Here is a 25,983-nt window from a genome sequence, read left to right on the forward strand (position 1 = left end):
GTTCAAATGACAGCGCAGAGTAAACCCTCCCACCCACAGGTGGCGCGCTAAGTGTTCGCAAACGCTAAATCTATTTGGTTTTGAGCAAGGAGGTATATTGTTACTGTTTCCGGGTCCTAAGTTCAATTGTACATGTGGGAATGGGAAAAGAGCTGAAGTGAAGTGAAGTGAGTTACTGTGCAGCATGTGGGTTCGGTGTTTTTGTTTTACATTACTTGGCGTAACATTAACCGATTAAAAGGTGTACTGTATTGTTAATATTTAAGAGTAAATGCTTATCGCGTTATGTTGTCATGCTGTTTCTCTTGATGTGAAATGCAAGAGGCGAACATTAGATTGTCTGAAAACATGTTGCCTGACTTTGCTGTATTGTTATAACCCCGCATATATGCTTTTATGTAATCGAACGTGAGATCAGTGAGAAAATTAAGCAATCGGGCTTAGTCTGGCCAGTGCTGGAGTGATCCATAGCTTTTGCTAAGCATACTAGTGAGCTAGCCAGCCAACGTAATGCCTTAACGTTGACTACTACCACCTAGTAATGATGACATCTCGCCTGTTTTGCCTTGACTTATTTAACATCACTCCGCAAATCGTATGAGTAGAACATTATCGAATTGGGTAGCTAGCATGCTCAAAGCTTGGTTTGTTGGTTGCTGTTCCTGTTGGTTGAATAGTGCTCTTTATTTAACAATGAAAACAGAAACCTGGTCCCAGAAATGACATCCCTAGCTCACCAGCTGAAGCGGCTGGCTCTGCCGCAAAATGATTCGAGCCTATTCACCAGGAAGGAGGTGGCCTCTCTCCTCTTTGATCCGAAAGATGCTGCTACGATCGACAGGGACACCTTCTTTGCCTTAGGTAAGTCACGGCTCGTTTGAGAGAAATCAAGGATATTTGACTACTTTCCAATATATTCTTCTGTCTGAAGTGGCAATCATTATGTAGTAAATTTCGTCCAATAAACCAGACAATGTAAAATGCTTAAAACGTGCGTTTACTAGTGTCTCTGTCCTTTCTTGTTCACTAACTTCTACTATCCTGGTCCCTTGTTTTGGCATGTACAGGTTGTACAGGACTCGAGGAGCTTTTGGGAATCGAACCCCTGTTTGAAGAATTTCAAGAGACACTGTTCAGCCAGGCTTCCAAGACTCTGGAGCGCAGTGTCCAGACCAAAGAGGTCAACCAGAAGTTGGATACGGGCATCTCCCTGTTTCTCTCCCGCTTGTCCCCCTACTTCCTGCTGAAGCCAGCGCAGAAGTGCTTAGAATGGCTGGTTTACAGGTAGCGTTCTTTTTCCACCATTCTTTCCTTTGTGAAATAAACCCACTGAAATACATAATTGTTTCTTCTGCTGACAAGATGCTGGGTTTAGAAAACGAGTGTCAGAATTCATGACCTGTTCATGTTTTATCACAAAACGGATCATTCTTTTTCTATAAAGTGCATTACCATTGGGAACGGTTGCTGGCGAAAACAGAGTTCTTCCCATATGGGGAAAACACTTTTCTTTCATCTTTGATTTGAGTTTGTATGTAATGTAATGTAATGAGTTTGATTGATTGTTTCATTCCCATTCATTTATTCATGATCAATTATTATTTGTATTTTCCAGGTTCCACATTCACCTGTATAACATGGACTGTCTGATTGCGTGCATCTTGCCATATCATGAAACCAAGGTGTTTGTCCGAGTCATTCAGCTTCTGAAAATCAGCGACCCAACACATCGATGGAACTGGCTACATGGATTACAGGTGAGCCCTGATTGAGCTACAGTGCATGCATCCACTTTTTCAGTTTTTAGTGATGCAATTGAAATGATAAACCTTTACTAAGTGGTCTAACCTCCACTGCATGAAAATAAGTGAATGTGAATGCCTTTATTTAATGACTGTCTGATCTACAGAAACCGGGGGTTCCATTGGCACGAGGAACACTAATCACACACTGCTACAAAGACCTGAGCTTCATGGACTTCATCTGCACGATGGTCACCAAGTCGGTCAAGGTACACTACATTCCAGTGGGACCTAACCGGATTCTCCTTTCTTTGATGTGGTAAACTGGGATGGTTCATAACAGAATATTATTTTCACTGGGGTTCTGTTATATATTCTCTTTACAGGCCTACTCTGGATCCTCCGGAAACTGTCCCCAGCTTAGAGTCGTTTTTTCCTTCTACGCCTCCACCATCGTTCCTGCTTTGGAAGCTGTGGAGAAGGTGAAGGACACCTTGATGGCCAAGCTGCTGCCTTATGTTCAAAAGGTGAGAAACGTGCTGTTCTGAGATACTAGTGTTAATCCTTTTAGTCCGAACAGTGCCATATGGTACTCTCGACTTCATACCTTTTCAACCAATCAAAATGACTGCTATACTATTGTTTTGATCATCTATTAAAACCCTGCTACATTTTCTCAATGAAAGCTAAAACCCCTTGGGGTGTGGGTAGAGCCACTTCATATTGGGATTGGGACTGAAAGGGTTAATGAAGAAAGATCTGACCTTTAATGCTTGGTTGCCCTTGCTGATGTATTTCCTGTTTGGTAAATGCTGAACTGAAAAGGTTTATTTATTTTCTTCTTGTGAAGAAAAATGAGACATTTGTGCCTGAAAATGTGTGTTTTCAGGGGTTGAAGTCGTCCCTCGCGGATTATAAGGCCGCCACCTACATGGTGGTGTGTCAGCTGGCGGTGAAGGTGGTGATGGAGGCTCAGCTGGTGGACACGCTCGCTGTGCAGCTGGCCAAGTCTCTGTGCAAGGGCCCTGCACTGCACAAGGAGGGACTGGGCTGCCTCATCGTCCTGCTGCAGAACCAGAAGGCCGAGTCTGTCGGGAAAAGGTGAGTCTGAGGGGAAATAAATTGTGTTTTCACAACATAAGATGTCACAACAGACTTTAAATGGAAAGTCTTCCAACTCTCGGTTGAAATTCTTTGGCTTCTGACCAGTTCAGTGATCATCAGGTTGAAACGTTGTCTTTGTCACACATTCTATCACGTGGGAGCTCAAGCTCAAACCTGTGATGATTTATTTTTTTTCTCATATGAATTTCCTCTTGCCTGTGGCCAGAGCTGTAGCTAATGCTACGAACTTTAAACCAAAGCTTGTCCAACTTCCAGCAGTTTATACTGTAATACCTAATGAGAGATTGATCTTCTCCACACAGGGCCTATGGCCACCTGTGTGCAGTCCCTGGCCTGGTCTCTGCACTCCAGGACATTGCTGCTGTACATGACATCAGTCCCCTGCTCCGCTACCTGCTGCCCCACCTGGTTCACTCTGTTGTCATTGGCTCTGGTTAGTATGACATTCTTAAGTATGACCAGTCAGTTGTTACCAACCAGAGCTGTGGTCCTAACCGTTGGTATCCTGTACTGCCTAGATATATTTTTGTGTACTTTGCAATGCAAAACACACAAGTACATTAGAAAGTACATTGTAAAGTAAAATGTCATTATGCTCACAGAATTAAAATTTTCCAGCTCATTGTGAATATTATTGAAGGGCAAAAATATGTACATGGCTAGCTAGCATAAAAATGCAGACAGCACCACAGCCAGCAAGACAAGCGAACTGAACATTTAAACAGAATAAACCATGTCTGTGCTGTGGTTTTCACTGTAACCAAGGTTGTCCACAGTTTGTTATAAATGCTGTATTTTCAAAGAAAAAAATGAATAACCAAATACTAATAACGCTTTTATTTTCTAATGTGAACTAAAGCCAAGTAACTTGTTATAAACGTCACCCTGAAAAGAGCACAATAGATCATGTTTCACTCCTTTCCCCCAGATGACACTTTGACCGAAGATTCCACAGAATCCACAAACCTTGAGAGCCTTTTGGAGTCAGTCATTCAGGATCTCGCCCTCTCGAAAGGCCTGGATAACACAGTCGCGAAGTAATATACTCTAACAACGTGCAAGCCATTTAAACATTATTCAGTTTTGTTTGAGTGTTTCAAATATGTGTCTGTGTTCAGACGACACTGGTTAATTGAGTGTTTTCCTTCACAGGTTGTTCTTGGAGGAATACCTTTCCCACGGCACCCAAAGTCAGCTCTCCAACGACGAGATCTCTGCCCTCAACCAGCGGCTGCTGCCATTGGTCCGAGCGTTCGAGTCAAAGTAGGCCCCGTCCCCGATCTTAGCTCATATCCCCCTGTACGCATGGGGCTTTAGCTTCACATTGGTAATTTTATTTTGGCTATGTTACAGGTGCCCTGGGGCCCTCGATGTCGTTCTGGAGGGCCACATCAGTGACACGGCTAACCCCCAGGAGCAGAATCTCTTCCACCAGTTCATCTCCCTGTCCATGAGCAGTGGGAAGTACAAGGTATGCGGCGATGCCCTTTGGGATGTGTGACGCACCTGGCCCGGCGGAGGGATTGCGGTCCTCATAATGCTGTTGTTTTGCTTTGTGTGTGTGTGTAGATTTTGGCGGGTTCTGACACCTCCCTGCTGCTCAGCCTGAACCACCCCCTGCCCTCTGTCAGGAACATGGCTGTGGAACACCTGAAGGAGATCCTCAACTCGGGACAGGTGCGAATCGCTTCATGTGTACTTTTTCACTCAAATTGTCAAATGTGTGTACAGTGTGCTCAATACCATGTGTTTGAGTGTATCTTGTCCTCACAGAGCTACATTTTCTTGTTCTTGCTTGTGTTTTTGTACAGTGCATGTATATATGTGTGTGTGTTCTCATGTGGTCTTATGTTGGTTGGTGCCTTGCATGGCAGCCAATCGCCGTTGGTGTGTGAGTGTGTGTGTGTATGAATGGGTGAATGAGAAGCATCAATTGTACAGCACTTTGGATAAAGGCGCTCATAAATGCCAACCAACCATTATGTGTTCTACAGTGTCCTCATACGGTACATATAAATATGTGTTTTGGCAGGAGGGCTATGACGAGGCGTTCCTGAAGGATGCGGTTCTGGAGCGGATGAAGGATGATGTGCCTGAGGTTGTTCAGGCTGCTCTGAAGGCTCTGGAGGTCAGTACCAGGAGGGTCTGTCTGTCCAAACTGACACATTTGGATAGAACACCAAATAACACAAAAAACTAAGAACATTCATTCTCGTCAAGGCTTTGGCCCTTTATTCCTCTAAGGTTACTGAGAAGGGAAGTACATTCGGACAAATCAAGAAAAGTTTATTATGATGGTGAGCATTTTTCTGTTTTACATTTTTCTTTCTCACTGTTTACTGGCAGATGTACTGTGAGCATGTGGGTGCTGAAGATACTGTGTCCAGTTTACTGAGCCTCCTCCAACGCATTGATCTCTCTAGAGAAGGAAATTGGTGAGTGTGGTTTTCCCAGATTTTCAGCCACTTCACTCTGTTTTCCATATCTAGTTTGAGTAATCAATTCACCCAAATGGATATTTTCCCCTCAGTTTCTCAAAAACGATTATGACTTCATGAGTCACTGAAATTAGTAAAAAGTGCAGCAGTGTAATCCCTTGAATGAAATTAAAGTTAATTGTTCTGTTTGAGCCAGATTAACTTTTGCAAAGGCGGGCGGTCATCCCCTATCGTTGCTCTACAGGTCTCCCGTCCTGGTGGAAGCGGTCCGGGTTCTGGATAGCGCTCCTGTCCTGGAGGGGAACCCCTGTCTGAGGGCTCGGGCCGTCAGGGAGCTGCTGCCCTTCCTGGTCATCACGGGAACCAGCACCGACGCCCCGGAACACCAGCTGGCCTGCTGCATCGCCCAGACTTCCCTGCTCACCAACCACCCTCTCACACAGGGCTGGGCTGAAGGTCAGCTCCCACAATGCATCTGCACTGGGCCCTGCATACTGCAAATGCATATACACCACTCACTTCTGTATTTCAGTTTATATACACCAAGTAGGGAGTGCTGAGAATCTAGAAGGTTAGAAAATGGATGGAAACCATTAGATGGATAGTGAGAGGATCTACTGCCGTGTAGTAGGAGCGTGCATGGTTGTCTGATGGAATAATGTAAGCAGATCTCATTGACAATATTATTCACTCTGCCTCTTAGTACAGTAACTCCAGCAGTACATTGTAGCATGTTTGTAGCAAAATGGGCTCCTCCCATTTTGTTTACATAGTAGACCCCCATCCTGCCATTCAAACCAGGTCCTCAGACAGCAGGGGTGACTTGAGTATGGTAAAGAAACTCTTGGTAATGGTAGTCTCCCCTTGCTTCAGTGCTGAAGGAGGTCTTGGCGAAGACCCCACCGCAGGACCTCATAGGTGTGGCCAACCAGCGACTCATCGCCACGATGACGAGCAACTTCTCCACCATGGTGGGCTCCTTGAAACGCAACCTCGTAAGTGAATCCGGATGGAAACGGTTACAGCACAATGCTGAATACCATGTGTATATATGACAATCCTGGTCAATGTCCGGTGTCTGTGAGTGGGGTATGTCTCACTGTGCTGTTGTGTTTCTCAGCTGGAGGAGCTGGTGGAAGTGGCAGGGAGTCAGAGGAACAGCCTGAGGGAGAGAGCAGCCTTCCTGGTCCTGACGTACACCCTGGTGCAGGGCCTGCCAGGCCTGCCCGAAACCCAGCACCTGCACACGGCCCAGAGAGTGTACAGCCTACTGGAGCCCCATCTGCTGGAGCTCACCGTCCCACATGGCCCCGACCAGGTGAGCTGAGTTCGAAATGGCTGCCTTAACTTCAAGAGGGACCAGCTTGGAAGACCTTCACACTAACTCCTCTGTGTTCTTCAGTTTAATTACCCCCATTTGCAGGTATTTTGATTTGTCAGGTAAAGTGTAGTCTTTAGCAGATAGACCAACTAGGGGAACTTTTTTTCATTTTAGAATCACTACACTGCACTGGGAAAATAATTTTGATAAGTTTATTGGTACTAACTATCTCTCGGTGAACAGTGAGATGAATTGCCTGTTTGTGTGTGCATGCTACAGTATGTACGTATGTGTGCGTGGTTGCGTTTGTGTGCGTGTTGTTTACCTGTGTGTTGCTGTGTCTCCTGGAGCCCTGGCAGGAGCAGGCGTTTGAGGAGCAGTCAGCCCCCCTGTTCCCCCCGGCAGACCGGCTGGGGGAGTACCTGTATCAGCTCAGACTGGGGGAGAGCGGGGCCAGGGAGCACGCCCTGCTCCTGGTGCTGCTGCTCAGGCTCTACATCGTCCATCTCAAGTGCCCCGTGTCCGCCTTCAAAGGTACAGGGTGTCCTGATGCTTTCACACCCACTGCCAAGCTCCTACTGTAGCTGCTGATTACATGGTACTGACTGACTGTTGAATTGACTTCTACAGTTTAGTCAGAGTTAGTATTTTTGAGTGAAATTGTCTGGATATATTACCATTAAAAAGTTAGGAATTTTTAAAACGGATACTTTTATTCACCTAAAATACAGCCGAGATGTTGACAATGTTACAAACTACTATTACTGTTTGAAGTAACTGTTTAAAAACAGTTCATTTCTTTCAGTGATTCCACATTTTTGAACAAAAGTGTATATTTAAGGAAGAATGTGTGCTTTACATGCAGTGAGGCATACGTATAATGGTTGCAGTTTTAACTGGCTGAGGATTATGTTCAGGGTGGGTGCTGGGGCAGATAGCTCAGTGTTTACTGAGTGTGGCTCAGACTGTGGCCCATTTCTCAGGGCAGACCTGGTGGAACCCGGAGAAGCTGGATACGGCCACCTGCTGCTACCTGCGCCTGCTGTGCCAGCTGTTCGAGGTTATCATCAACGGGGCTGGCCAGGGGCCACTGGCCCTCAGCTTCAGGGGCCTCATGCAGCTCCTGTTGCAGGTAACTCGCGTTGTTCCTGTCTCATTCAGGGTACTGCTGGAAAGACTGTGACTGCTCCAATGGGCAGCACCCAAACTGCCGTAGAGAGGGAGCGATTCACTTGTCAAGGGCACGCCTCGTTAAGAGAGAGTGACTCGTCCAGTCTGTGGGGCCCCTCCAGCTGCTCCACTGCAGTGACTGCCTTGGTTCTGAGTGTAAAAAAAAAAAAGAAAAGCAGGGACTGACTGTTTCTGAGGACAGGCATGCCACGGAGCTACTGTTGGGAGGAGCCTGCTGTTACAATTTTGGAAAAAGAGATTGAGGTTAAACAAGCTTAGAAACAAAGCTGGCTGGAAAGGCCATCGGCTTCCAACACATCTGGGGTTGACATTATGATGGCTGTCATGTTGGGTATGTTGTAGGTCAGCTTGTGGCTTGACTTTTCTTTACAAGCATCAAGTTGCTACTTTTTCTGAAGTGCTCTTACTGAGGGCCTTTATGTTCCCATTGGTGACCTAATTCAAAATGGTCGAAATGTGTGTGCTGTTGGGTGTGTGTGACTCAGGACAGCGGCCGTAACGGTTCTCTTCCTACCATCTCAGGTCCAGCTGAGCGAGCCCTCCGACCTCTTCAAGTTCCTGTCGCTGCTGTGGGGCTACAGCGGTAACCTGGGCGACCAGCTGGACTTCAAGGTGAGCGCAGTGCTGCAGACGCAGGCGCTGTACGTGGGACGCGCTCTCCTGTCTGCGCAGACGCCCCCGACGCTCAAGATGCTGGCCTCGGACTCCTCTCCAGGTACCCCGCCCAGACTTCCTCTGCCAGGGTGATAGTCAAAACCGTCTCAAAAAAGTCTCACATAGACAGAGTTTATTGGTTTAAATTTGAATACGTCAGCATCCCCTTGGAAATGGGAAATGTAGCATTCCACATTTACAATTGAATTCAATTCAGTTTTATTTATGTTGTGCTTTTTACAGAAGACTGTCACAAAGACACTTTTCAGAGTAGCAGAAAGGCAAACACCAGACCTGTACCCTCAGTATAGCAAGTGAGGTAAAAAGCTCTACTGGGGAGAGAACTCCTCAGATCAGACAGTGGTGAGGAAAATACTCCCTAATGAGAAGAAATCTATAATAGGGCTATAATAGGGTGGATCCTAACAGAATGGATGTAACAGAAATGTGTTAAATTGCATTATAACAAATGGTTACAATTGAGTAGTATATTTAACTGGCTGAGTAGGAAGTCCAGATAAGGGAGAAATAGTAAAGCTGTAGCTCCAGGATGTGTTGATGTGTACAAGCAGATGTTCATGCAAAGCACTGTGGGTCCCCTCCCCTCTCCACAGTGGTGCCCTCCCTGTTGGCCTGTCTGAGTTCCCCGGTGCGTGAGGTCAGACGGGCGGCGGTGGTCACCCTTCAGGTCCTATCAGGAGCAAACGGCTCTCCCTTTCAGCCAATCACTGAGCGACTGCTGCAGGGCAGCGAGGAGCTCATCTCTGACCCCTCCCACATCAGCCAGGTACAGCCAATCCTGGTCCTTTCAGTCCTGTTTCCAGCTGAACCTTTTTCTGGGGGATTTCAGTGTTTCATTTATTTTACGCACTGCTTCCAACCTGGCACATCAATATGGAAAGGCACTGAGAAAATAAAATGTATTGTTATTTCCCAATGTATGATGTGGACTTTATAAATGTTATATAAATCATATATATAGATCATACCACCGACCCAACCTGTCCCAGTCATTTACCTTAACCACTACGCCACAGGCCGCCCTAATAAGCGGAGGAGACTGATCCCAGGTCAGCTGAGCGGCTGGTAAGCGACCTGTGCTGTCCCTTCCACAGGCCCTGGGTCAGCTGTACGAGGAGGCTGTGGCAGGGAAGGGGAAGAGGCTGCTGCAGTCTATAGAGCTGCTGCTCCAGGGAGTGCAGTCCCCAGACTACCCGTCCTACACCGCCAAGGTCCTGCTCCGGGTGCTGCGCGACGTCAACGGAGAGGTGCGTCTTCAAATGGCTTTAAATGAATAATAATAATAATGCTGATGCATTTCCCAATTAATTTAATTAATAATAGCATGGCCCAGTTCTATATTAACACATCATATGAAACAAATGTAAAAAAGTATATTTTTTTCATGGCTGTGTTTGGTTAGGTTGTCGTTTGGTCAGGTGGAACACACCCGTTTTTTGGGTGCTGTTAATGTTTTTGTGAGGCTGTTTAGTTTCATCGCTGCACCTCAAAGATTTTTACTGTTGGGGGGGGGGTTGGCAGACGCCCCCAGCAGAGGTGTACAGCCTCCACTGCAGTGATGCATTCTGGTCCTCTTCCCCCCCCAGCCCGTTTTGGCCGCCGTACTGCCGGCAGTGGAGCGTCTGCTGGACCAGTGTGGGCCGGAGCCTCCCCACCTCCTGAACGACGAGGCCCTGCTGCTGCAGCTTCTCCTGGGGAAGTACAATGAGCAGGGGGGCCCTCTCCTCACCAGCAACCAGAGCTGCCTGGAGCTCTTCATCAGAGCCCTGGGAACCACCGCCCAGCCGTTCCCTGGCCTTCCCAGCATCCAGATCATCGCTCTGGAGCAGGTGGGGCGTTGCGTGACTGCTAACGCATTGCATTATTGGTTGGGGTTGGCATAAGTGGTATGCGTGTACCTGTGGATTAAAATGCACAATAATTTTATGTTCTAACAAAATGAGTACCTAAAAACACATTAGCACCATTACACATTTGCACAATTATTGCGTAGCCTTGTTTTAATATTTTTCCTGTGAATGCATACTTGAGTACCACTTATGTCAGTCCCTGATTATTGCCCTGACTGTTTTCATATGCTATAAATTGCTCTGAAAATGAGGTGTCTGACAGACAAATTGACAATAAATAGTTTACTGGCTTAACGTTTTTATTCAACCCCTGTCCATAGATCACCAAGCCCTTCTTCGGAGCCCTGGGGGAAGAGAAGATCCAGCAGAGGATTCTGGGAGTGATGTTTGATCTGGTGGTGGATGGCAAGAACCTTGCCTGTGCCCAGACCGTGAGCAGCGTCTTCAAAGCGGTAAGACGCGTACTCCGAGGGTCTTTCCTTTGAGAACGAAGGCCTTTGTGGGATATTTAACGATTCCGGCTGCCTTCTTTTTGTGGATGCAGTTAGCTGTGGACGGCGAGCTGGTGGCCAATGAGCTGACCCCCCCGGAGAAGCCCAAGGCGTCTGGCACAGTGCAGCAGGCACGCAGGAGCAAGATGCTCCAGAGGTGATTGGCTGAACAGGCAACACGGGCGACGTTTCGGTGCAGCTTGGGGCGTGGCAGGGACATGACCTCTCTTTGCTTCTGCGTTTTGTTTTATCAGGAAGACACAGGACTCTGCCGCGGCTCCGCCAGAAGAGGGCGCTGTGTTCTGGCCGAGAGCGACGCTCATCCTGGAGCTACTGCAGCACAAGAAGAAGCTGAAGAGGCCGCAGGTTCTGGTGCCAGCCCTCTTCAACCTCCTCTCCAGGTACTACACTACTGCTATCCGCAGCTGCTGTGGACTTAGACTCATACTCTTATACTGGGAATTCTGGGTTATCATGGAGCCAGGATAAAGTACACTGAGAAACCTGTGGTTACTGAAATTAAGTGATGGGTCATTGAAGCATTTTGAAGCCCAGAGTTGGTGGAACTCATCATTAGCAAAAGTAGCTTGCTTTCCATTACATTACATTACATTATTGGCATTTGGCAGACGCTCTTATCCAGAGCGACGTACAACAAAGTGCATACCCATAACCAGGGATAAGTTCGCTGAAAGACCCTAGAGGGAAGTACAATTTCAACTGCTACCTGCACATCAAAGATAAGGAAGGAATTTTTTTATTTTTTATTTTTTTCATTTTTTTCTTAGCAAAGCAGCATATTCAGTCAGTATACAGTGGGCTCAAAAATTATTGGCACCCCTGACAGAAAATGAACAAACAATACAAAAAAAATTTCTAAACAATATATTTATAGACAAACTCGAAATACCAACATGTGATAAATACTGTGCTATATTAATGTTTCAATGGAACCAACAAAAATAATTTACTGATTTAATTAAAAATCTATTTCCTCCAAATCAATGTTTCACAATTATTGGCACCCTTAAAGATTATTGTAAATAACACCTACCAAAATTAAACCAGGTATTAAATTCCACTTATTTAAGTTGTATGTGTTAAGGAACTGTATTGAGTGATTACATCACTTCCTGTTTCACTAGGGTATAAAAATTAGGTAACACACATGCAATATCCCTTTGTCATCCAACACCATGAAGAAAACGATGGTAGGTAGATGGTCGTAGACCTTCATAAACGTGGTAATGGCTACAAGAAAATTCACAAACGATTGAATATACCACTAAGCACTGTCAGAGCAATTATAAAAAAGTTCAAAAGATATGGAACTGTTGAAAATCTCATGGGTAGAGGACGCAACTGCATCTTGCCCCCCAGGATACTGAGGAGAATGGTGAGAGAAGCAACAAAATCCCTAAGGATCTCAGTGAAAGAATTGCAGGCCTTGGTGGCATCTTGGGGTCACCTGGTTTCAAAAAGCACCATCAGACGCCACCTCCATAACCACAGCCTCATTGGAAGGGTTGCCAGAAGAAAGCCTTTTCTGACCCCAAGACACAGAAGAAAGTTTGCCAAACGTCATTTACATTATGACGAACAAGGTTCTCTGGTCAGATGAGACCAAAATTGAATGTTTCGGTCAGATACAGCATCGGTATGTTTGGCGTAGGAACAGAGATGCATACAAGGAGAAGCACCTCATACCCACAGTGAAATATGGTGGTGGGTCAGTCATGTTTTGGGGCTGTTTGGGTCCAGGGGCACTGGTTAGGATTGATGGCGTAATGAATTTTCCAGCAAGTATCAGGCAATTTTGGCTGAAAATCTGGTTCCCTCTGCCAGAAGTCTGTGACTTGGTCGTAGGTGGACTTTCCAACAAGACAATTACCCAAAACACGCCTCAAGATCCACACAGAAATGGTTCCGTGACAACAAAATCAACGTTCTGCAATGGCCATCTCAGTCACCAGACCTCAATCCAATCGAGTTGAAGAGGTCAGTTGATAAGCACAAATCCAAGAACGTGAAGGATCTTGAAAGGATATGCAAAGAGGAATGGTCCAAAATGTGTTCCTTAATCTTGTCAAAAATTACAGGAAGAGACTCCATGCTGTTATCCTTGCCAGAGGTGGTTGCACTAAGTACTAGGTGAAGGGTGCCAATAATTCTGAAACCTTGATTTTGTTGAATTTTTTTATTTATTAAATGATTATGATTTTGGTTGTTTCCATTGAAACATTAATGAAGTACAGTATTTGGCACATGTTGGTGTATTACAGGCGGCACGGACCGTGCAGTGGGTAGCACTGCCGCCTCACAGCAAGGAGGTCCTGGGTTCGAATCCCCGTCGGCCGGGGCCTCTCTGTGCGGAGTTTGCATGTTCTCCCCGTGTCTGCGTGGGTTTCCTCCGGGTACTCTGGTTTCCTCCCACAGTCCAAAGACATGCACGTTAGGCTGATTGGAGAGTCTAAATTGCCCATAGGTATGAGTGTGTGAGTGAATGGTGTGTGTGCCCTGTGATGGACTGGCGACCTGTCCAGGGTGTATTCCTGCCTTTCGCCCAATGTATGCTCGGATAGGCTCCAGCCCCCCTGCGACCCTGTTCAGAATAAGCGGGTTAGGATAATGGATGGATGGATGGATGGATGGTGTATTACCTTTCTCTATAATTATATTATTCTTCTTTTTTAAGCCTTGTTTGTGCGTTGCTGGTGAGGGGTGCCAATAATTCTTGAGCCCACTGTATATCAGTGTTAGTGAGGTGGTGGTGGCATTAGGTGGCTAAACCTTCCTGCTTGGCTTCCAGGAGTCTGGAGCTGTCCACCGGGGAGCAGGGCAACATGGAGTACACCAAGCAGCTCATCCTCAGCTGTCTGCTCAACATCTGCCAGAAGCTGTCCCCCGACGGGGGGCCCATCAGCAAGGGTGAGGACCCGAGAGTTTTATTAGAACATGGACGGGGATACACCAGACTTTTCTGTGCTCCATTGATCTTGCGTGGTGCATTTGAGCCAACCAAAATGTATCAGATTCAAGAAGAATGACGTATTTGACCAAGGTCATTCATGTTCCTTGAGTTTAAATGGGAGTCTCCATTTTGGCACGGCATAGTTTAAAGTTGTGTGACCCTTTCTCCCCCTCTCCAGAGGTGCTGGAGGAGGACAAGTTTAACGTGGAGCTGGTGGTCCAGTGCGTGAGGGTCTCAGACATGCCCCAGACCCACCACCACGCCCTGCTGCTACTGGGGGCTGTGGCTGGCATCTTCCCCGTGAGTGTGCCTTCCCCTACTCCCCTTCCCACTGCAACACTTTCAGCAGGGCGCCCTCTAGTGCTCAGGGCCTGAAACTGCCTCAACGTTCTTCTGAGGAAGAGCGATTGAGGTGGAGGCTGTGTGATTAGTACATTATTTTAAAAAAGTTTTTTCCTTTAATAAAAAGTATATAATTTCACTGAACATATTGAATTAATTCAAAATGATATAGTTCTTAAACAGCAGCATTATGCTGTGAAAGGTGCAGAGTGCTTGAGCATAATGTTTGATGACCACTGCTGTAGTCAGTATGAATCGTTTTGACTTTTTGCAGTATGAGGGTGGCCTTCGGTTTTTTTGGTCATTGCATCAGCACTGTTGACTCGGTTCTATGTCCTCCTGTTCTTCCCCTACAGGAGAAGGTTCTTCACAACATTATGCCCATCTTCACCTTCATGGGCGCAAACATCATGAGGCTGGACGACACCTACAGCTTCCAGGTCATCAACCGGACCGTCCAAACGGTCATCCCGGCCCTAATAAAGGTGGGTGAGCGCTTCCATGATGGTGCGGTCTAGGGCTGCACTGAATCAGTTTTTTTTTTTTAAGTGTTACTGGAACAAAACTGCCACCTTGGGGCATATAGTAAATGGTAGTAGTCGGTATGAAACAACCAAATCTGAGAGGCTGTGTGAAACACTTCCCAAAAACGTCACTGATATCCATTGGGTGCTGATGAGGCAGCCAATCAGTAGCAAGGCCTTGCAGCTTCCATCTATGGGTGGAGGGAAATCACATAAAAGCTGTAGGACTTTGCTACTGATTGGCTGTCTCATCAACACCCAGTAGATATCAGTGATGTTTTCTTGACGTCTCATGACATCTGAGATGCGAGATTACCTCATCAGGCATGACTTAAATGAAAAAGAAATAAATGAATTCATAAAAAAGACAAGATATCGTCTATGTGCCTCGTGGCGGGTGATAGTCTTATTGCGATTCGTTATATCGTGCAGTCCGAGTGCGGTCCCTTGACCAGGCCGGTTCACAGTTCTCTCTGGTCTCGCGCTCGCTCCGCAGGCTCATGAGGGCGGTTCGGCTCAGGCTGGGGGGCGCATGGAGGGCGTGGTGGCCAGGATCGTACACGTTTTCGTGGACGCCCTGCCCCACGTCCCGGAGCACCGCCGCCTGCCCATCCTGTCCCAGCTGGTGGGCACCCTGGGTCCGGCCCGCTTCCTGTGGGTACTCCTCCTCCTCCTGTTCAAACAACACGTCACCCAGACCGCCGCCGAAACCGCCAGCTCCGAGAAGGTGAGACTTTCCCGTGGTAACGAGGTTAATGAGCCAGTATGCTTCCTTTGCTTCCAGTTCGTTAAACAAGCCCGAAATTAGCACCAGCGAAGTGAACTTGTCCGTGTAAGGAGTCCTTTACTCTTGTATCTGATCACGGTCTGTCTTTTAGTCTCTGAAGTGCAGTTGAACAGCCAGGTTCGGGCACATGGAAATGGGACAGTATACTGTCCAATATCATTTTCACCTGAGAAAAAGATCTGCTTCCTGTTTTGCAGGACACTGCTTTGGAGAGGGATGTAGAGTTCTGGATATCAGTGTGCTGTGAGTTTGAGGTGCAGGATCAGCTCGCTTCTCTGATCAAGATCCTGCAATACCTGGCAACCCTTCCTCAGGACAAGGAAGAGGGTAAGTGAGAAGGGCCTCCATGACTCATTACTCCAAGCACACCTCCCCAAAGCGGACGAGCTGGGAAAAAAAGGAGAACCCGGAATGGTTCTGTGCGAACAATGTGGGATGACTCTTTGTGTGGCCTCCAGGACCAAGCTAATGCTGGGAATGCCCAAAGGCTCATTCCATGCCAAGACCAGCCCAACAAGTTATGTTTTCCAAGCATTCGTAAAGTTCAAAAAAGTTCACACTCGCGCTTGTGCCATTCTGCCATTTGCAGGTCAGGAGAAAAGGATGACCCTTCGAAGGGGTGCCAAGAAGAAGAAGGAGGAGGCTGAGGAGCCACTCTTCAACGTGGAAGCCCACAGCGGGAAGGAGCTTCGCCACTTCAAGTTCCTCTCCGTCTCCTTCATGGCCCAGTTGCTGGCCTCCGGCAGCTTTGTGGGGAAGGTGAGTGTGAAAGAATGGGCATCTCACTGTCCATTAACCCTTTGAAGACCCTTTGAAAAGGTTTTTCGAATATTTTATTTTTAACATTCTGCATCAGTGTTCTACAACTCCATCGCTTTCAATGACCTGCAGTGATCGTTACTTCAGCATCGGAATGTTCAGTTAAGAACATTCTGATTCTGCATTTGTGATCTTATACCTTAAACATGGAAATTCTCCTTAAGATCTTCAGCTTGCAATATAAAAACTGTCACACATGGATAAACAAACCAAACATTCTGACAGCTGTCTCCAGACTCTTTATTACTCTTAGGTCTTATGCAAAACTGATATAGGAGTTGCCAGTTGGCCAGTGTTATGTTCATTTTGCAAGTCAATGACAGCCTCTGGCCATTGGCTCTGTGTGTGTAAAATTATCTGTGTGTTGCTGTTGCTGTGAAAATGATGGAGCTGTTTAGTGGGTGTTTTAATGCTTTAATGCTGCTGGCGTTGATCGGGGACCTTCTGGTCGTTGTGGGCCCGGGGCGGGGCCACGCCCAGGCCATGGAGATGGCGGAGGAAGAAGACGAGCAGACCATCAACCGCCAAACGGCCCTCTACAGCCTAAAGCCGCTTTGCCGCAGTTTTGGGGCCCACCACCAGGGGGCGTTTGTCTCCAGCTGTCTCCAGACTCTTTATTAGGTCTTATGCAAAACTGATATAGGAGTTGCCACTTGGCCAGTGTTATGTTCATTTTGCAAGTCAATGACAGCCTCTGGCCATTGGCTCTGTGTGTGTAAAATTATCTGTGTGTTGCTGTTGCTGTGAAAATGATGGAGCTGTTTAGTGGGTGTTTTAATGCTTTAATGCTTTAATGCAGAGCTCTGTCCCCTTTCCAAATGCCACGTCCTACAGTAGTGTCTTGTGTATTCCAGGTGGCTGATGGTAGTGATGACATGGAAGAGGATGTGCAGGGTCTAGAGCAAAGGTGAGCCATATTTCCTAAAGTAATCATTTTAACTTGCTGGTGCCTAATACAAAAAGGAACTTCTTTGCAACTTAGTAAGCGGTTGTAGTCAAGAATGATTATGTGCTTAACAAATTGATTGATCTGGTTGTGTCTATCTAGCCTTCTAGAGGAGATCTTGGGCTACATCAACAGCGTGGCTCGCTGTGTGGAGGAGAATGCTGACAAACCCACTGCCAAGTTTTGGAGGGCCCTGCTCAACAAGTCCTATGAAGTTCTGGACAAGGTATGAACTGTGTTAACCAAATGTAAATATCTGCAGCCTCAGTTACTGAAATCTATGGTACTCGCTGAGCTCCTGTATTTCCTGGAGTTTTATTGCATTGTGATGTAACAATAAATTTCCATGTTCCGTAATCCACAGGAGATGGTTGCATTGCGATGTCATAATATGTTCCGATGTTACATATTCCATAGGATATTGTTGTGTTGTGATACCATAATACTTTTCCATGATCCATATTCCATAGATGATTGTTACATTGTGACGGCTCTGTTCCCATGTTCAGGTGAACGCTCTGCTGCCCACTGACACCTTCATCACTGTGATGAGAGGACTCATGGGTAACAGGCTGCCTTCAATTCGACGCAAGGCCATGGAGCTGCTGAACAACAAGCTGCAGCAGAGGACCGCGTGGGAGGCAGATCAGGTGAGTGGACCAAGCCTCTGAGGATCAGGCACGCCATTGGCTTACGTGCATCCTGCAGTTCTTGACAGTGAACAGGATGATGGTTGCATAATCCCAGAATGCTCGAGTACTGAGTGCCGATGTCACCCGTGCAGGTGAAGGTGCTGCTGGCGTTGATCGGGGACCTTCTGGTCGTTGTGGGCCCGGGGCGGGGCCAGGCCCAGGCCATGGAGATGGCGGAGGAAGAAGACGAGCAGACCATCAACCGCCAAACGGCCCTCTACAGCCTAAAGCTGCTTTGCCGCAGTTTTGGGGCCCACCACCAGGGGGCGTTTGTGCCGGTGCTGAGCCGGGCGGTGGATCTGGTCACAGCCCCTGACGAGGACAGGAACGTGATGGGCAGCGCCCTGCTCTGCATCGCTGAGGTCACCGGGGTCCTGAAGGCCCTGGCCATCCCACAGCTGCCCAGGTAATGCACACTGAAACACACACTCCTTCAGTCCTCACAAGTCCTTCAGTCCTCACAAGTCCTTCAGTCCTCACAAGTCCTTCAGTCCCCACAAGTCCTTCAGTTACCCACAAGTCCTTCAGTTACCCACAAGTCCTTCAGTTACCCACAAGTCCTTCAGTTACCCACAAGTCCTTCAGTTACCCACAAGTCCTTCAGTTACCCACAAGTCCTACAGGCCTCACAAGTCCTACAGGCCTCACAAGTCCTACAGGCCTCACAAGTCCTTCAGTCCCCAGATGTACACTGAAAAAAGTCAAGGACAATATCACAGATAATATTATGTGAATTAATTCTAAAAATTATCATAGCTTGTAATTAAACCTACTGTATGTGGGTCCTTGACATTTTTATTGTGGCACCTTGAAACCCCTTGATTGGTGGCAAAGCTAAGTGTGGGGCCCCTGACATGCACTTCATAGAACATATTCAGGTAATCAGAGCTACCAGGGATGTTGAGTAACCGTGTTCAGGTTGTTTGTCAGTGGAGAACACTGTAGCTGACGGCGTTTTCCCTGTTCTCTCTGCTTTCTTCTGCTCCTCTTAATTCCTGGATTTGTCCAGACTGATGCCTGCAGTGCTGCAGACCCTGAAAGAGCGCAAGGAGCTCCTGTCCAATGAGATCTACCTCCTCAGCGCAGTCACCGCCCTCCAGCGAGTGACAGACACCCTGCCCCATTTCATCAGCCCTTACCTGCAGGACACCATGCTGCAGGTGAACTACCCCCTGCTCGTTCTACTTGGCTTCACATGGGACTGCTAATATAGTCACTATTCATTACTATTAAACATGACTCAATGGTTGGGTTTCCTTGTGTGGAAATTCAATAAATAAATAAATTCTGTCAATAAATTATTTTTATTTTGACCAAGTATCTTGGTGTATTTACATGTTGTTTTCTCTGCACTGTGCTGCATGAGCCAATTTTACAGGATGATGGTGATGAAAATGATGACGACGAGGATGTTGATTTTGGGCTCCGTGTGGAATGAATAGTTTAACTGAGCTCCCTCTCTCTCTCACACCCCAGGTGGCCCATCTGACGCGGGTGGCCGAGCGAGGGTCCTCGTTCCCACAGCTGGGGGTGCGTCTGGCCTCCCTCAGGGCCACTCTCGCCTCCAAGGTGCCCCCGCGGGTCCTGCTGCCCACCGTCAGCAAGTGCTACAGCCAGGTGGTCAGCTCCCAGCAGGTGGGTGTCCTGGTGAAAACCTGAGAAGGCTCTCCTCTGACATGCGTGATGTCAAACATCTGCTGCTTCTAATAATAATTAGTTATTTAGCTGATGCTTTTATCCAAAGCGACTTACAGTTGATTTTGTTTATAACAGCAAAAAGTAATCGGTTACAATATCGCTGAAATCCCGCCAATTTCAGATTAATTTTAAGATGAAGATGGCTGCATAACTCGTAAGAATAAAAGTGTCTGTAAATCCTTGTGCCATGTTGTGGTTACTTGTTATTTTGTATTTTTTTTATTTTGTTGAGACATTTCCCTTTGTTGGGAAAGTGGCAACATACAGTTTCAACATTTATCAATTCTGGTTAATGTTATTTCTCAAATATTTATTACATAATTTCTCCAGTACAATACATCAGTTTGAAGTATGTGATTCAGCAACATGTGATTTTTTTTTTTTTTTTTTTTTTTGACACAGAACCGACTGGGGCCTCTGATGGGAATCCTGAACGAGCACATTAGTCACATGGAGAAGGAACAGCTGACATCCCACCAATCAGAGCTCACATCCTTCTTCCTCACTGCCCTGGACTACAGAGCCCAGCATGCTCAGGTACTGTCTCATGTCCATGTGACCTTTATAATAATATGTTGCATAAAATGGATGCAAAAAAAGACACTGCATCCTCTGGCACAATAATTTTCATAAATGCACATTCAGATTAATAAAATTGTGGTTGGTGTAACAATGGCTGTTTAGAGAAATTACTGAAATCGGGTGTTGTACAGGAACGTGTCCCTTCCTGTCCTTGTAAGGTTTTTGTTGTTGGTTTTGCAGGGCAGCTTAGAGAAGACCAGCGAGACGGAAGGCTGCATCATCGACTGCCTGCTGTCCATGGTGATGAAGCTGTCAGAGGTCACCTTCAGACCTCTCTTCTTCAAGGTGCACTTCCTGTTGTCCAGTCCTGCCTATCACCGCTACTGTAACGTAAAGGCCTTTCACAGGAGATCATTGGAATCCCTTTGGTTAAACTGGTGGTTTCAAAACGTCAAACCTGGTGCATTTGACACTGCAATGAGCAGCAGATCGGGTTTACACTTTTGGGATGATTTCATTCGTGCCATTATACCAGGCTAGCTTAGTCAAATGCAGCAAAGTATTTGAGACCAAAACAAATACTATTTCAACGCTTCGAAACAACTTCATTTACACTGTAGCAAGTGCAGTACAGTGCATTTCCATTCCAGTTGTTTTTCTGATGTATATGTCATGATGAATCTCAAACCATCCCCTGAATCTCCCTGGTTTGGACACATGGTTTGGAAGCCCCTGGGATCTGGCTGTTGAGTTTTAAAGGGCTCTTTAGCTCTGGTTTGACCTTGTGTTTTGTCACCGTTCAGCTGTTTGACTGGTGTAAGACGGAAGGTGCGCCCAGAGACCGAATGCTGACCTTCTGCCGTCTGGCCAACTGCATCGCCGACCGGCTCAAGGGGCTCTTCGTCCTCTTCGCCGGACACCTGGTCAAGCCCTTCGCTGACCTGCTCAACCAGACCAACGTCACCAAAACAGGTGTGTATCCCAGCACTGTTGGTGACATCCTATCCCCTTCCTGGCTGAGCTAATGGACAACACTGCCCAAGAATGCCCATGACTTGTTTGCTGTTTATATAAAACTCCACTATATTCAGTCACACAAAGCAGAGTACAGGCTGAATCTGGGGTATCCGTACACACAGAGTAGGAAAAGTTCTCATCAAGGGGAACGGAATGCTTATGTTAAGTTATGGGACCCTATTTTGCTTGTTCACCTCTATGCTGGCTGAGAGTTTTTATTGACTTCTTTATGCACATTTAGGTACTTATTTTGCCTTGTTTTCTGCTCTCGCTCTCTCTGCAGACAAAGCCTTCTTTGGCTCTGAGGATAATGTGGAGAAGAGCTGCCTGTTGCTGCAGTACCTCCTGGACTGTCTCCACAAGATCTTCCTGTACGACACGCAGCGTTTCGTCAGCAAGGAGAGAGTGGACACCCTCATGAACCCACTCATCGATCAGGTCAGATTCCCGCTTAACCCCACCGTCTTTGAAGTGCATAGCAGCCCATGTAGAGGAGCTAGCAATGAAAACAACAGAGCTGTGGGTTAGCTATGCTCATCTGCAGACTTCTGGGAAGGGACCAGTTGAGGGTATTACAAACCTCTTCCCTTGCTCCAATTAACCTCCAGCAGTAGAAGAAAGCATTGCTAAATCATGATTTTTTTTTAAAAACTGCCTTCGTCTTGGTCTGAGGACATCTCCCCACCTTTCAATGAGTACCTCTCCATTTTCACTATTATTTATACTATTTGAAGCCAAAGTAGCATTCCTGTTTCATCACCTCATGCGGTATTGGGACATGACTCGGTGTGGTGGGCAGGGCCCTCAGAGGTAATGGGAGGTAGCCTATGAGGACGTAGGCGGTGGATTGGTCCACCGTCTCCTGGCTTAACGGGAATGGCTGACTGTAATGTCCGTTGTGTGTCCACAGCTGGAGAACACGCTTGGAGGAGAGGAGGCCTACCAAACCAGGGTCACAAAGCACCTGGTGCCCTGCATTGGCCACTTCTCCGTCGCCATGGGAGACGACTCCCAGTGGAAACCCCTGAACTACCAGGTCTTGCTGAAGACACGGCACAGCTCTCCTAAGGTAAGATCTGCTGGGGGGAGGGGTGGCTAACTGACTGCCACACCCACATTGGTGAGGGGGGGGGCGCACCAGTCAGTTAAGAGTGGGGCTGGAGTGGTGCCATTGATGCAAAGCACCACTCCTGCATCAAGAAAGGTAGCTGGTGTAGAACCACTGGTGTATGGCGCTTCTGACCTGCCTCCTCTTTGGTCCTCACAGTACAATTTGAACATTTGTCCCATAAAAATACAATTTAATTTATAGTCCAACTTTATGAACATGTGTGAATGTGTTTATAGACCTTCTCTTTGGTTTTTTTTCCATTACATGCAACATACACTTTGAAATCTGGGCATGACTCGGTTTCCCAGCTGTCAGGGACTGAGGAAATGTTTGGTAACAGCAGAAGTTTGCTCTTGCTTAACATGTTGCTAAATGTAGGATCATGTGTTTGTTTAGAGGTTTCGGATAAAGGTTTTGGCTGGTGGCGTGATGTCTGTTTGAGCTGAAGTGAATCTCTCTCTCTCCCTCTCCCTCTCCCTCTCCCTCTCCCTCTCCCTCTCCCTCTCCCTCTCCCTCTCCCCCTCCCTCCCCGGTGTGCAGGTGCGATTCTCTGCCTTGCTTCTGCTGCTGGAGCTAGCCTCCAAGCTGAAGGAGAACTACATGGTGCTGCTTCCTGAAACCATCCCCTTCCTGGCTGAGCTAATGGAGGGTGAGTCCACCATCACAGTCAGCAGTACAGTGCACACTGTGGTTTTCTGTCACAAGGGTTTGGCTCTATAGGTTGGCAAAACCACCTACGGTATGCATTTCCCAGAAGATGTGGTTGGTTGTGTTCATGGGTTTGCTTTCATAGTCTGTATATTTTAATGTCAAGAGTAAATGTTCAGAGTAAAAATACAGTTTTAAAAGGGTTTATAGATAAGATGCATGGAATTATGTTAGCCCAGTGTCGGTAGTCTCCCAGCCTCACATAACTCAAACCTTTGAAGCTGTTTTTCTCAAAAACATGTTTTGGTGGCACTCAAAATGCAATGGGGCACAACTCCCTTGATATCTGGAGTGGACAGATAACATTGGTATCGGTAGTAAGCTTACATTCCCCTTTTTTGAGTAGTCTCTAAAACTCAAGATACAGTAGTGTACAGTGATGATTATACACCACCACGTTTCTTCTTTCAATTTTTTACGGTGAAAATGTATTTGTTTTCACAATATATTGTTATCTGTTTACTTATTTTCATCTACATGAACCAATATTACATGAAATAAATACTTGAATAGTACTTGGTTTCTGATTTATTTTCATTGTGTTAAGTGTATAATCTTCACTGCACACTACTGTACATTTTGGGTTCAATTAGATTTGATCCAGTAATTCAGTTAAATTTGATCCACTAATGCAACACTGGTTTTGATAGAACAGGTCACACATGCACTCATCACGTCTCCACACGGTGCAGTCGTATAGCGGTCAGAAATGGGAAAGCTATCGAACGTGACGCGAGGCCTGACCCCTCCCTGTGGTGACCCGGTTGCTTTGTGTTCCAGACGAGTGCGAGGAGGTGGAGCACCAGGTCCAGAAGGTCATCCATGAGATGGAGGTCATCCTGGGAGAGCCACTGCAGAGCTACTTCTGAGGGCCCCCGGATTGGGGCCTTCTGCAGGGATTCACCCGCTCTGGGAGCTGAGCTGTCCTTCTCCGTGAACAAACCGTTTACTCATTAATCTGTGTTACTCAGAAATCTGCATCAGACCTCAAACTACAGTCAAACATTGCAATGAATGCAGGGGTGTTGACCTTTGCTCAAACGTGCTGTCAAATGCGTCATCTTTGTACAAGAGCCCTTGGGTTTCATAATACAGACTCTCTGTGGGGGGGCGGGGGGGGATTTATCAAATAGGCTTTGATTAATGTTTTTCTATTCTTTTTTTTTAAGGCTATTTCAAAAATTATATTTTATCATGTTACTTGTTTGTTTTCAAATGGTCATTTTCTGTATGCAATACAATTAAATGTCAAATTATTTGCAATTATTGCAATTATTTGTCACGTGCCATGCATTGTTGTGTTATTTTATTGAAGTGTTCTGTAAACTGGAAAAGCCTGGAGTGTTAATATTAATCAATCCAGACTCATCACGGAGAGCCGCAAAGAAGCTGTTTAACTCAACTTTAATTCAGTTGAGTGGAAACGAAAGCCTGCACGACATGCTTCCGTCAAAGTGGTATAACGATTATGACCGGAACTACATAACAGGTTATGACACATTGCCATGGCAGCCAATGTCATTCACCAGATTTAACCAACAGTTACCAACTGACTCAAAAGCATGATGAGAACTCCTGTCAGGCCCCTGTTGCAGAAAACCTGAACCACCGACCACAAAAGAGAACTTGCCATTAGAGTAAGTTCAAAATGAAAGTGAAACACACTTCAATATTTCACTGTCAGTCACGCTGAAAGAACATTCCCATGCTTCAACCAACAGCCTCCAGCTAACTGATGGTGCCTTCCTGCCTTATATACCCTTCCCCTGCAGGAACCCATTTACCTTGCCCTAATTAAAAAGGTCTGTGTCTCCCTAACTACACAAAAAAAAAATTCTGTACTCCTCACATGAACAACCACACTTGGTTTTAACTGCCTGTATTCCTTCATTCTAACAATATTCTGATATTTTATAAGATTTAACCCGAACATGGACTGCCTCCTTCATTTTTGGTGTCAACTAAAAACTGCCAAAATGTGCAGGAAACGCTAGTGCCTTCCTTAGTCGCTGCATGATTGCATGAGTTTATCACTTTATCACATTCCCTTCCCTTGCTGTCTCCCCTGGATGTATTTCCCTTCAAATTTGTGACATGCAAAGCTCTCCTTGGAGAAAAAATTGTAGGCTTAAGTATCTGATAAAGATAAATTCTCAGTTCATAATTGCCCCCCACCCCACTTCTCAACATGCCCTCATGCATTATTCCCGAACCTCCCAACTCCATCCCCTGTTTGAAAGTGCACGGATTCGCTCCTCTCTTCTTCACGCATGGAACATTGCATTACTGGATTTCCCTGGGAGCGTGCGTTACCGTTGACGGGAGAGAGGAAAAACGAGGGAGCAAGGGAATACAATTGCTCCTTCCCCTTTCATAATTAGGAACTATACCCCACGTTCATACTCCATATTACATCCTGGCATTTCGGGGATTTCCCCTTGAAGCAAGGGAAGAGATCGTCAGGAAGAAGGCATACAATTTGGAATAGAACCCATACATGTTTAAAATGAACAAATGACTATATATACATCATTAGCTGTATATAACATTTATATAGAGATATAAGCGTCAGCTTGTTTTCAGACACCATTGAAGTACTCTAGAGACAACATGACTACCTATATATTTGAATTTTTACAATAAAAGTGAAAGACTGCGAGTGTGCAAGAGCGTGATACTTTGGAAGGCAAAAAAAGGACATTTTGTGTCTTCAGTTAAATGTGTACTAGTGCAGCCAGTTTTTAAATATTTTGGCTTGTCATGTATCAGAAGAGGCCGGGGCCTCTCTGTGCGGAGTTTGTATGTTCTCCCCGTGTCTGCGTGGGTTTCCTCCGGGTACTCTGGTTTCCTCCCACAGTCCAAAGACATGCAGGTTAGGCTGATTGGAGAGTCTAAATTGCCCATAGGTATGAGTGTGAGTGAATTGTGTGTGTGCCCTGTGATGGACTGGAGACCTGTCCAGGGTGTATTCCTGCCTTCCGCCCAATGTATGCTGGGATAGGCTCCAGCCCCC

The 25,983-nt window shown here is 46.4% G+C and overlaps 1 protein-coding gene across 2 annotated transcripts; it reads left to right on the plus strand.

Moving 5' to 3' along the window:
• The first annotated feature begins 115 nt into the window (after positions 1–115).
• heatr1 (HEAT repeat containing 1) lies at positions 116–24,242 on the plus strand. Of its 2 annotated transcripts, none has more exons than XM_061232322.1 (45): positions 116–167; positions 704–861; positions 1,068–1,284; positions 1,616–1,757; positions 1,910–2,011; positions 2,129–2,269; positions 2,632–2,843; positions 3,170–3,300; positions 3,796–3,904; positions 4,020–4,130; positions 4,221–4,338; positions 4,437–4,544; positions 4,900–4,995; positions 5,214–5,302; positions 5,550–5,761; positions 6,179–6,300; positions 6,426–6,623; positions 6,977–7,160; positions 7,610–7,758; positions 8,340–8,532; positions 9,086–9,258; positions 9,587–9,739; positions 10,079–10,321; positions 10,663–10,794; positions 10,887–10,990; positions 11,088–11,234; positions 13,643–13,761; positions 13,983–14,104; positions 14,503–14,631; positions 15,167–15,397; positions 15,655–15,784; positions 16,047–16,216; positions 17,131–17,183; positions 17,325–17,448; positions 17,732–17,872; positions 18,007–18,320; positions 18,924–19,074; positions 19,391–19,549; positions 20,015–20,149; positions 20,375–20,479; positions 20,938–21,106; positions 21,435–21,589; positions 22,062–22,220; positions 22,803–22,911; positions 23,751–24,242. In XM_061232322.1, exons 2-45 carry the CDS (start codon positions 720–722, stop codon positions 23,837–23,839), a joined length of 6,492 nt encoding a protein of 2,163 aa, XP_061088306.1. In that variant the 5' UTR covers positions 116–167; positions 704–719; the 3' UTR covers positions 23,840–24,242. The 2 variants fall into 2 exon arrangements, with proteins under 2 accessions (XP_061088306.1, XP_061088307.1); XM_061232323.1 differs by having other exon boundaries at positions 129–186.
• The last annotated feature ends 1,741 nt before the right edge of the window (positions 24,243–25,983 follow it).

The sequence above is a fragment of the Conger conger genome, chromosome 2, assembly GCF_963514075.1.
Source record: "Conger conger chromosome 2, fConCon1.1, whole genome shotgun sequence".
NCBI lineage: Eukaryota > Metazoa > Chordata > Actinopteri > Anguilliformes > Congridae > Conger > Conger conger.